Below are 13,082 nucleotides of genomic sequence, written 5' to 3' on the forward strand. Positions count from 1 at the left end.
CTGCCCCAGGCCAGTCTCAGGGCTTCTGCCACTGCACAGCTCATTGAAATTCTCTGACTGAGACTTGGTGCAACCCTAACGTTCCATGTAAATGCAGCTAATAAATAAGCCACGGGATTCAGAGCAAGTGTGTTAAACGTATCGAATTAATGCGTGATTAGTCTGGTAATTACAAAATGTTTTAATGAATCTGGAGCGTCTCAGCAGAGGGACTGAATTAAYCATTTTAAGCGCTGCTTCCTGAGAAATTTCCGTTATTATCCTTGTTTGTCAGCTGCGGGTTTAACGGAACTGCACATTAAAGACCTTCAGCTTTAGGAATGAAAACATGACGAGCGCTGATCCGTCGAGTCAAAACATTTAATTCACATCATCGCAGGAGACATGCACTTGCAGCACAAAACCCAGTGCGCTTTTCTCAGCTGAAGCTCCTATTTTTAAAACACATACAAACCTGAAAATAATTTAAACAAAACACATATTAAAAAAAAAAAAAGGGTTACGTTTGTTTTATACATGTTCATAATACTGTCTGATAAAATATATCACAAAAAATTAGCTTTTAACACAGAGCAAAATAATGAATGAGAGATAACACTGACACTGTGCTGGTCGATAGCAGGAGTACTGTGAACTGGTGACATCTGAGAGCCGATGTCACAGAGAGGACAAGCTTAGGAACAAAAAATAGTTTTTCATTGGAGAAAGTGGAGGACGCAAGGTTGGGAGGTTTTTGAGTCCCTTTTAGATGAGAAACAATCCAAGCACTCTGAAGGGCGGAGGGTTCGATCGCTAGGCGTAAAAAGTCTCTACTTTCACTGCCTGGCAGAACATTGTCATAGAGAAGACCAGACCCAGGATCTGCAGAAACACACAAAAAGCAGGGATTAATGGACTCACATGTCTCTGAAGATGGCTGCGGTGGACATAAAAGGAGAGCTTTGGATCATTTAGCACTTTGTAATATTGCTGGTTAACCATAAATGACAAAAAAAAAACCCATCATTTTCTGAAAGTGATGCATCCAAAACATTTCTTAGATCACAATAAGAGGAGAATTTCTAAAGCATTCACTGATTCTTTAAACAACTAGTATCTCCAGAGAACCTTTATCTTCTTCTTTGGTAGAATTTTTATTTATTTATTTTTTATTCTGACCCCCTTCATCCATGGGTTCCCTCTGGGTAGTTTTAATAAAGTGTTTTTTTAAGATACTTTGCATGATTTTGTAAATTATGATAATTTAATGCAAAGTTGGCATTTTTAATGGACTTTCAATGCAACTTTTAAAGCAACTTTGCATTAAAAGTGTCATTATTTACCGAATGACACTTCATGACAACTGTCATAAACATTCATAAAGACTCCTTTATGTTCATGACAGATGTTATGTCATGTTTATGTCATGTCAGTCTTATTCACACCCCTTCAAATAAAGTGTTACCGGATTCCTTAAGATATGCTATTAACGCGAGTCTGTTCCAATCTTTTACCCGCACTCTCTGCTTTATTTCTTTATTTACAAAGCATTGCAAACAGGCACATTGAGTTATTTTATGCCATTGGAACATTGCAGCATTTAACACATTACTAATATGTCTCCTATCAGATTTACAGCTAATGGCTTTTTTGCCTTCCTTGTTATCGGTTAGGCTTTTCAGCTCAGTACGGTGCAGCCACACATCAGGATAAAATACCTTGAAGTGTAGCAGATTTGAGCAAATTGAACTCTTTTTGCGGCGAGCCATATTTGCGATTGCTTTACAATTTAAATATGACTTTCTATTACAACCACAGCAGGTATATAAGTGACAAAAAGTAGTTTCTTGTAATGAGGTGAGACCCACACTTTCATTTTCATGAGGCCCAATACCAAGCGACTGCAAAATGAACCATTAAATTTGTCAGACGTACTCAGGGTCAGGACTGTGTTTCTAAACACAAAATATAAATGTCCTTCTGCTCTCTGTCAGTGCATTCTGTTATTTTCAATCAATAAATACAAGTTGGAGTTTTAGTTCCTATTACTGAGGAACAGCTGTGCACAGTTTGCCCTTTACCTGCTGGGAGTGGCAGTTCTCACTTAATGCAACTCCCAGCTGGGACAGACTGTCCTCAGTGCACCACAGTAATTCTGCCCTCAAAGGAAAGACTTAATTTAGTGGAGTTCACTTCATTAACCTCTATATGTGAAGCACTTTCAATGCAAATAATCATATGGTTTGTATAATGGCTTTCTATAGTGGAGAAGTAGAAAGATTTGAGTCAATGACTTGACTCAGTCAGCTGGTCTTTCTTGGAGAAATAAGACATTAGCAATTTGCATTACTGGGAATAATCAGCGTAATGAAGTTAGGATTCTGCTGTATGTCATTGGATCCTAATCTGACTATTGATTATACTGGAATATGTTAAACTGATCTGAACTGAATTTGAATTCAATTCTAAATAACTCACTTTGTAAAGTGAGTGCCCTAAATACGATTAAATTAAATAAATTAAACAAATTGCAAAATTATGCATTCATACATATTCCTGCCATTTATTCGTAAAGTCAGCAGTGTAATCACTTTTCTTTTGCTGCCATTGGATATTTATGTTTGCTTAATCTCTAAAGCAAGCAGAGCACATCTTTGAGAACTGGATGCTTTTTGCAGTGAATGTTTTCCATAAATATACCTAAATATGGCCTAAGGTTCTCCTAATGCATGCTGCACACTACCCATATTTACATGATGGTAAAATATGTTAGCAGAGAGAAAGATGCTGTTTTTACTGCAGTGGATTTTTTCCTTACGAACAAATGTTTAAGGATACTTTAGTGCCTGTAGTCCATGTAGGATAAAACATGACAGTATATTCAACCAGAACAACCAGCAGACCTAATTTTGCAAAAATAAAACTTGGTTTCTTACAAAAACTGCAGTTTTTTCCATCTTTTTACAACATCACATTGATGACATTTCAAGTCAAATCAACTTTACTTTCACAAAGCATTTCAACAACAAGGCAATTTAACATGGTTTACGTCATGATTCAGTTCTTTAATTTAATGATTCAAGAAGTGAATCATGAATTGGGTTTCACAAACTCTTTAAAGGCCTTTTACAGCTTATTCAACTTTCTAAGCACTTTTGAACAAGTTTAAAAGTTTAATGTCTTTTTATAGATTTTTCTTCAACTTGAAACATCCATCCATCCATACATTTTCTTTCACCCTTGTCCCTCAGTGGGGTCGGGAGGGTTGCTGGTGCTCATCTCCAGCTAACGTGCCGGGCGAGAGGCGGGGTCACCCTGGACAGGTCGCCAGTCTGTCGCAGGGCAACACAGAGACACACAGGACACACAACCATGCACACACACACCTTTAGACAGAAAGATGCAATTTAGACAGACCAATTAACCTAACAGTCATGTTTTTGGACTGTGGGAGGAAACCGGAGTACCTGGAGAAAACCCACGCATGCACAGGGAGAACATACAAACTCCATGCAGAAAGACCCCAGGCCAGGAATTGAACCCAGAACCTTCTTGCTGCAAGGCAACAGCTCTACCAACTGTGCCACTGTGCAGCCCTCCAACTTGAAACAAAGTAAATTTATTTTCATTTACCTGCAAAAACCTCAATCTATCATATTTTATTGCAGCAAAAAGTTTGACATTTTCCAGCGAAATGGTGACAAATGGAAGAAAAAGTTATATAAAGAGTCAAAACTTAAATTAAAACTACAATAGCTGACTTCATGAAAACTACGTTTGCTCGCATGCTGCTATAAACAGCTCTTATTCGTGGGGTATAAACACATCTCTGGGGGTGTCAAGAACTGTTAAGCAGCAGGATGTCAACAGTTAATACTCTGGAGTCCTGTGAGATTTGGCTTTTTTTTTTTTAGTGCACCCTGCAGGAAGCTGGTTTGGATTGAGACCCGGGGAGTTTGGAGGCTGGGTGAATACTTTAAGCTCCTTGTCTTGTTCCTCAAGCTGTTTGAGCAGTTTTAGCAGTGTGGTGGGCCGTGTTGTCCCGCTGTGGGAAGCCCCTGCTGTCAGAGCTGTGCTGTTTCCATTTGTCAGTGGGTTGCCTTTTCTGCCACCGTGTTTTAGATGGATGGTATATGTCAAAGTAACAGCCACACAAACCTTGAGACTCTAAATTTCCCTGCAGAACCTGGGATTGTAACAAGAGGAGCACTAATATTCACCTTCAGTTCGAACGAGCATGATCAGTAAAGTTATTAGATTTACATTCATTCTATAGTATGTTTATACAGGTTAAAGGAAATTTACGTTCACATTGAATGAACCTTAAAATATCTGACTGGTATTTAACTGAGTGTAGGGCTAAAAGAGCTTCCACAGAATGTTGCTGTTTGGTTTAAACTGTGGAGCACAACTAAAACAGAAATGCGTATCTCGACACAAATCATCTCTCACAAAAAATACAGTTTTAAAATTTAAAATGCTCAGTGCTGCTCTGAACTGAGTGTGTTCATGTATTTGAATGTGTAAATAAATTAAATAATACCCTTGAAAGAAAGCCTATTGTTTTTGCTCATAAATAAACATTCTTTTCATTCATTGAATTGTCCCTGAGCTTTTTATTTCATACATTTTTCAGCAGAGAACCAGTTAGGCTGCAGTTTGTGGCCTTAACAGGATCTCTAACGAGTTTTAAAAATGCTCTACCACACCTTGGTTATCACTTACGTTTGGCTAGAAGCACCGGGGATTATTATAAAAAATATGAATACCGTTTCTTTCCCCTTSATGCTGCAAGTTATAACAACACTAGAAAACAAACTGTGCCATAAATATTTCGGGCTTCTAAAATGAAGCTTTCTACCACCTTCACAAACTGGAACTGTGATAATGTTCTCAAAAAAGAGAAACACACTTSGATGTGCTTCTTGTTTACATTGTGGGAATAACTCTATGCAGCCTTGTCTTTTATAATCGGACTTGTAGCTAGATGCATTACCAATGCTAGCATAAAACACCCCACAGTTGTACAAGGTTGCACTTATAGAGGAAAAATGAGCGGTGAGTACAGTATGTGCATATTCTCAAGATGACACAAGAAAGAAGCAGAAATAATAGCTMAGATAGAAGAGAGAATTTAACCTAAAACGGTTCAGTTTAAGGTTGCAATACATATACAGGAAAAGCATACAGTAAATAATGCATGGTATACATACTTGAAACCTTTTTGGGGACCTTACAGAGATGTATTGCTTTCATTCCTAGAATGCACAGGTCCTTTATTTTAAATTCAGTGGTTATTTACAAACTTGAGTGATGCTTTAACTGGACAAACAGACTTTCATGATTTTACAGGCGTATTTACCCCAACATAGAGGCTATTCCAAAAACCTACATGCTGTTTACCTGGAGACTTACAAGGTATTTACTGACACCTCAGATTACTTTCTGAAGTTTACAGCTTACTTTTACAAGAACAGACAAGATGCTTGTCTTCTTGTGCTATCTTTTAGATAACTGTCTAAATGTAAGAGAATACACATCCAGATCTCACAAACTAATTTCTGGAAACTGTTGAGTTATTTACCTGGAACTTAGAGGTTCCAGGTAAATAACCTGTAACCTGTAACCCAGGTTACAGGTTACATTACCAGAGCTTACACAATACTTTCCARAACTTACACGTTGCTTTTTATGGAACAGTGTACTGTAGTTCTGAGAAGTTACCTTTAAAATTGTKGATAGTGCTAGATCATCAGTTACTGAATGAAAGAGTCTGTTTCCTGTACGTACTCTTCACATTTCAGGAACCTAAATGTTCTGGGGAAAAAAGGTTGTACATTCTGTAAAGATAACCTCTAAAATCTGGAAYGTAGGTACGATTTCAGGGTGTGACTATTATGCTTCAGAAATTGTCAGGTCACTTCAAAACCACATAAATTAAGTTCTGGGAGTTTTGGAAAATATCAGGTTGAAACTGAGCAAGTTAAATAAGACTGTTCACAAAAGTGACCAGCACAGGTTCTAGGAAAAATATTTTACACATTTTAAGAAGATATCGTGTTAATTATGGAAGATGTTTTGTAAAATCTCAGTTGCAGCTTGCAGACTCTCAAAGTTACAACTTCAAAACTCATCTCAAGGAATCTGGAAACTAATCTGTCAGTAGGTAGATTGTAGAAACTACAGTAAGCAGAAGCCATATTATGTAYTTTACATTATTACTAAGCAAGTCTACTGTGTTACTGCATTTTTACATACGTAAAACAGAGACTATTATTCAGGGTGCCCCAATCTAAACTTCCCAGCAATGYTTTTAGTTTGTTACGTTTTGGTGTTGCTGACCAACAAGGCAGTGTTTGGTTCAACTGTTGTGACACCAGAAGATTCTTCCACTTTCGACAGTATGTGGCACCCTGGAAATGAGAACAGGCTGATATAATGCTCTGACTCAGCCGGCAAACACCACAGATCTTTGAGATAAATCTGCCAGTAATTACATGTTCTTTCCGGTTTTCATTTTTCCAAAAACGGTATTGACTGAAAATAAGCCTGCAGCATCAGGGGAGCATTCTGCACTTGATGTTTTCAGGCAACATGGAGTATGTATCCTCTCAGATTARGGAAGCACATCACGAATCACTCAGCTGCAGGGGAGATAAGAGAATTTTACGCAAAGCCAAGCTCACTATGTGGTCCTCAGGAGGCTACCCACAAAACCCCCGAGTTCAAGTCTTCATGTTCCAACAGTGTGAGACTCATTCATGTCGTAGACTAAGCTGCTTTAATGGCAAAGACAGGAGAAAGCTTATTACAAAAAACATTCATTTTTAAAGCTGTCATTACCTGAGTGAGAGCTGTGCATAGAGCAAAGATCCAAAGTGCCACCAGGTTGTCGTTTAGCCAGTCCTTTACTCGCTCGTAACATGGCTGCGGAGACACATAACCAGAGAGACTAAGCCAACCTTAATAGATGATAAGAAAACACAGCTTAGGACAGCAAACATCTTCTCCATAACGATTGCTCTTAAAAAGGATTGCTCGTTTCCAGGAGCTTTGCTTTTTAAGATAAAGGTCAAGTACACATCAAATAAAACAGAAGAGTCATTTATTACTTTCTCCTTCCTCTCTGAACAGGTCTTGTTTTGAGTCTGTTTTACAAAAAAAGCATTCAAATCATATATTTATTTTGTGATGAATGATTGTCATTTCATTGCTGGGAAAACTAAAAGCAGAAAAAAATGTTTTTAACCCCCTTCAGATGTAAGTTGTGACATTTTTTATCCCCCCCCCCCCTTCCAAATCAAAAGATGTTTAAGAACAGAATAATATCTTGTATCAGTCTGGAAAGGGTCCAAAAACCCTCTCTGAGGCTTTAAACCACAAAAGAAGTCATGATCTACAAATTTGGGGAAAGAAAACATAGTGAACCTACCAAAATTATTTCATGAACGCATCATTAGATCAAAAAACAGGGCTGAAATCATCCTTTGAATTTACCCATTGTTTTTGACATTTTTTGTTTTTACGACCTGAAACATTTAAATATGTTTAAAAGGCAAAAACTGTGAAAATCTGCAAAGGTGTAAATTGTCTCTGGGAGTACTGTCTTTTGAAACTAACATTTTCTGCAAAGAAAGGAGAGATGCAATTACAGAGCTACGTCTCCCAGATCAGTGATATGATGAAAAGGACATCTACTATCAAAGCAAAGTAAGTGGCTTTCTAAGTGTTACTTGCTATATGGCTCAATAGACCTTTCACTGACATGTGTGTCAAACTGTGTGTTGGATTATGATTAATACACTGCAGCATGTTCGGCCTGATGCACTGTAGGAAGGAGGAGTGTTATCAAAACAGGCCACTGCACTGTTCTAATTAAATTATTCATTTCAGAAGACGTGACGCGATGATTGTGCTATATTTCAAATCTTCTTACACCGAGAAGCTGAGTCAGAGCTAAGGAAACCAAACACAATCTTCTCTCCTTTTTACTGTTGCTTGAAGTGTCAGTGAACCAGAAAATATATATACCTGAAAAATGCTGCTGGGTTGGATCAATATGGAAAGTCATGCAGTGGGCCTGAATTTAAGACAGGTTTGGGGGTATTTATCACATTGTTGTTCAACTGCAACCCTCCTGGATCCCAGAGTTGCAATGGAATTGATATAAATTTATATTTTATGGTTAGACTTCCACTGCAAACTCTCATAAAACAGATTTGTGACCTTTCAGTGTAACTCTCAGCTCTGGGATTAAGCCCATTTACAGCCATCAAGCGCTTCATCAAAATAGTAAACTTTAAAATAGTTTTAATCAGTCTACCTGAGCACCAGTGGTTTGTTAGGAGCTCACGTGAGGCATTTACCAGATAAAGAAAGATAATTTCTCCTGAAGTCATAAAAGCTACAGACAGGTCTGAAGTGAAGTGAGTGCTTAAATCCAGAAGAGTTATGATGTTTTTATTTGTAACCAATGAACTCTTTCCTACTGGTAGTCTGTTTATTGTAAAGAAATATACTAAATATCATTGCATCGAAATTACAATTTGATCTTGCCATGTATAAATGCATAAAAATAGTCTGTTCGTCATGGGTCATCAAGGTAACAGATCCAGCATGGAAATGAAACATGTTTCTGAAAAGCAACGGCCTTCAGATTGTTCCCAAAGATACAAAAGTGTTCCTAGGCCAGATTAGATACATGTCGCCGCCTGAGAGTTTTGCTTTGGCCCAAAGGTCTCCTCCTAGAGAAATGTTCCTGGAAACATTCCCGGAGCAGTTTGCGTTTTTGTAGCCACCACAGCCTTCAAAAATGTCCTAAAGATTAAGACTAATTCTCTGTTTCTGTTCATTGTGATGTCCAGTCTAAAATAAAAAGTAGCATTCAAAACTTTTTGCTCAGTCTCTACTGAGCAATCTTGCATACAAATATAGAGCAATGTGTTTTTATTTTGTGTTGCTTTAACATTTTAGGATATTTGATGCTTGATTTGTTTCTTAGATTGATCGGCTATTAACATGTCAGTTTGTTGGCATGTGGAATTTTCTATAATTGCAATCGGGTTAAAGATTTCAGGGAAATAAAATGTGTTTTTTGATTTGCCGCTGTAAAGAAATCAGCAGAAAATTGGCGTAATATCAACATGACACTAATACCAGACTACACCTTCTGTTTAGATGTGACCGACAATCAGTTTTAGAGAACACATCGGGCTTTCAGTCGAAGGTGAAATTACTTGGTTGCACTCACAGGTATTGATTAGCTCCAGATTTGACTCTCAGGGACAAAACGACAAAACATAGTGGGCGTGCAAACATCTCAGTGAGGGCCTTCAGAGGTGCAAGCGTAAGCTGAGCAAAATGTGTCACCTGAGGCATAAGAAATAAATAAAATAAAAAAACTGGAAACAGTGACAACACTATAATAAGCAAGGGTTTGTATCTTCGCTTACATGATTGCAGACTCAATGGTTACTCTGAATTTTGGTTTGCAGAACTGGCTGATAAAATGCATTTGACGAATTTATTTAAACCAAATGAAATAAATACTTATTTTGAGGAGTAATCAAAGGACCTTACTCATGAATTCTTGCAAAAGGAGTAATTAAGGTCTTATTGATGGATAGATGTCTGAGTTGTGCCTGGATCTTACAGTTACAATAGGGAGCTACAGATAGATCTGATGTGCTGAGGACCTTCACAGTGTAAGAGTAGAAAACGTTGCTGTTGAGTGCAGCTCCTTCTCTCTGAACAGCAGGAAACCAAAGAAGCTGAGCTGAGGCTGTGCCCCGTCAAGCCGAAATGTGAAGGAAAAAAGTTAACCAAATTCATGAAGCTGAGGAGTCCTGACGGTACGTTTTATAAAAACGAAAAAAAAAAAACTCCTTTGAGAGGCAGGGATGGTTGCTGAAACCATTATCTTACTCAACCTGCCCACTGACTTCTGACCACTGACCCTAGCCCTTTCTAAACCAAATCAATGTTCACACACAGAAACAACAGGAAGAGCTCTGTGTCTAACCCTTTCAAAAGTTTAAAGCCGTGGTTGGTGTTGACTTCATGGAACTCTGCCAACAATCCTACTGGGCCTTTCAATGCTTTCTGAGCTGAATGGCAGCATGTCTTTCTTTAAGGGAACCCTATCAATGTCTCCTTTATCTTCTTTATCTTGGCTGCCCCTCTGAACTGACAGCTACTCATCCCTATTGTTTTCCCCTCGCATAGAAAACAAAAGCACCCATCCAACTTTAGATTAACCTTTATTAGCTATTCCATTGGCAAAACAACCGCACTGCATGTCCCAAAGGATGCAAACATGGATTGGGCATTGTTGTCAGTTTTAGGACATTTTGTAGTTCATACTCCATCTAATCCACACCTACAGGATGAACCATATTTTAATGTTGTGCAGGTTCAAAAAGCATCTTGGATGTTTCTGATTCTCCCAGAAGCACTGTTGTACAATGCCTTGTAAAATTGTTCATTCCCCTTAAAATTTCATACATTCCAACAAAGTAGAGGAGAAATGTGAGCTGAAAGGAAAATGATGCCTTACAGATAGAAACCCAATGTATGGCTTCCATGTGTGTTTCCTCCCTTTAATCTAATACACTAAATTAGACAACAACGTATCTAATTAGTAAATAGTCTCCATATGTGTAATTTAATCTCAGTATAAATACAGCTACTATTTGAAGGTCACATCTGTCATGTTGCAGGTGTGGATTATTCGAAACATTCAGTTTTCACACCTCGGAGTCTGAATACTAAATGAACAACAGAAGAGTAAATGCACATAGAAGGAACATTTACGGTAGACTATAAACCCCAGTCACTGAGAAAGAGCAGCGAGTAAACCAGGGAAGACAGAAAAACTAAACACAAGAATTATTGCAAATTTAAGCATAACAAACACTAAAAAACCAACCTTAACTAGACCAAAGTTACAAAAGCAAAACGTGTAGCCCAAGAGATTGTTACAGCACTACTTGTCATGATTATTACCAACTATTAAAACATAATATGAAAGATGCAAGAATCCGAATGAAATAATAATTATATGGGTTAGTAAATAACTTTAATTAAAAGTCAGACTAAATAGATGAAGTCAAAAATGTGATAACCCTGGAAAAAGGCTGTAAAAGAGCAGAGATCTATTTATGCTCTGAAAAAAACAGTTTTACAACCTAGAATTATTAACGATAACTTCGAGTTCAGAGTCAAGTTAGTTATCTCTGTCCTTTAATTCCTTAGAAAAGTAAGTGCAAGTGTTCATCTGCTGTTGATTCATCTCTGTGAATGTAGCTCCTGTACTTTTATTTGCTTTCATTGACTTAATTGCGCCAGCCTTCGTTGCCACTGCTCACTCTTTGCTGCTGAGACCTGTCTATTTCTGTCTGCACGAATCCATCCAGCCTTCAAACTGCCTCATTGTGGGTTCACATCATCACACGGTTGAGGATTTCATTTTCTGCCTAGCAATAAAAGAAAAAGTAAAAATATTTCTTGTGCTTTGGCAGAAATATTGCCACTCTGTACGTGTCTTCCACACGTATCTTGCACAGGCCGTTTATTTCTACCATGCTCATCATAAAACTGAAATGCTGTATGTTTTTATTAATTTTGCACGAGGAAAAGGAAACGTTTATATCTGCCTCAAGACACTTCAGTAACATTAAGTCGCTGGCCTTGAATGGCACGCCTGACTTCTCTTCGTCAGTATTAAACTCAATTGAGAAATCACTGGAGTGAACGTGGATTTGATTTCAATCCGAGACGCTTGACAAGATGAATTTAATCGGATGTTACTGGCAAAGCACAGGCGGCATGGGAATGTGAATGTAATTATAAAAAGATGTCTCAAATTGGGAGGTGTTTGCAAGATGTGAATGCAGCTATTTGTTGGAACGGAGACATGGCATGAACAGAGGTAACAAATTAACAGATACACAACACAAAGGGCGTAGGAACGAGTCTGTCATTAGGGGGACGCATATCGGAAACCTGACAAATCAGTAAATATTTTGAGCAAAAATGTCAAACAATTATGCCATCAACAGTAATGTGTTACTCTAATCTGACCCTTGTTTCAGTAACACGTATTCTAACATGTTACTATTTACAATCCAATAATCAGATTAAAGTTATGCACAGTATAATGGCCGTCATTCCAGGTTGAACACTCACTTTAGCATTTGCCTCACAACTAGCAAGCTACCTACTCTGGTAGCACAGACAGGCTAACAGATTCTGATATATCTCATTGGTCAAAAGACATTTGATTATTGGTCAAAATRCACTAATATAAATTGACTTGCAGTTGAACTGGTTCTATTTCTTTCTAAAACCAAAGTAAAAAAACAAATAATAAAATAGGACTCGGCAGTTTTAAACTCAATACAGCAGTTTGACCAACAAAAATAAAACCTAAAAAACAAGTTTTGTTCTTCTTGAACAACTCTCTACATCAGTGCAACAATTTGATCTACAAAATAAATAAAAATGATACTTTTCACGTCTAACAGACACCTTAGCTCCTCACTGTTAACTCAGTCTCACTTTCCAGCTCTGCATTCAGTAACTTACCAAACATGAGCCATAAAAAACACTGAAGCAAAAAGCCTAAATGTTTTTATTTTCCTGTCATTTTTAGCCACAAACATTTAACTAGAAATATCTACAGATATGTGTTTCTGTCTCTGCCTCCCTCTGACTCTCTGCAGCCTGATGTTCCTGCATGGATTCATGGATTTACAACAGACACTACAGTAATTTACAGGATCAGAATGAGAACGAAATATAAAAAGTATGTTTTTATCATACAGAATGAGAATTTAAACAACTTTGTTTTCAGATGTATACATTATTATACATCTCAACTCTATTTACTTTGTAGCAAAAATTTTCACTAATTTATTTTTAAACCTCTCCTCAAGCACTTTTCTTATTGTCTCCTAACCATTACCCTTATAGTGTGGAAATAATGAAAAAAATATTGAAACGTTGAAAGAAATCAACCTGACATCAGTCTTCACCTGTTCTCCTTTCTGGTTTTATTGAAATTAATATAATTTTTATATCTTCACACTCTGAAACTCCACCTG

General features: G+C 37.5%; 1 protein-coding gene across 1 annotated transcript in view; it reads right to left on the minus strand.

Annotated features, from left to right (window-relative positions):
- Positions 1-346: 346 nt before the first annotated feature.
- tspan4a (tetraspanin 4a) overlaps positions 347-13,082 on the minus strand; it is a 129,322-nt gene continuing 116,586 nt past the window's right edge. Inside the window, exons 5-6 of the mRNA XM_008405717.2 lie at positions 6,823-6,906; positions 347-861 (exon numbers count right to left, since the gene is read on the minus strand). Of these exons, the coding sequence (XP_008403939.1) occupies positions 793-861; positions 6,823-6,906 (153 nt within the window). The 3' untranslated portion in view covers positions 347-792. The remainder of the gene's footprint in view (positions 862-6,822; positions 6,907-13,082) is intronic.

Source organism: Poecilia reticulata, linkage group LG3 (genome assembly GCF_000633615.1).
Source record: "Poecilia reticulata strain Guanapo linkage group LG3, Guppy_female_1.0+MT, whole genome shotgun sequence".
NCBI lineage: Eukaryota > Metazoa > Chordata > Actinopteri > Cyprinodontiformes > Poeciliidae > Poecilia > Poecilia reticulata.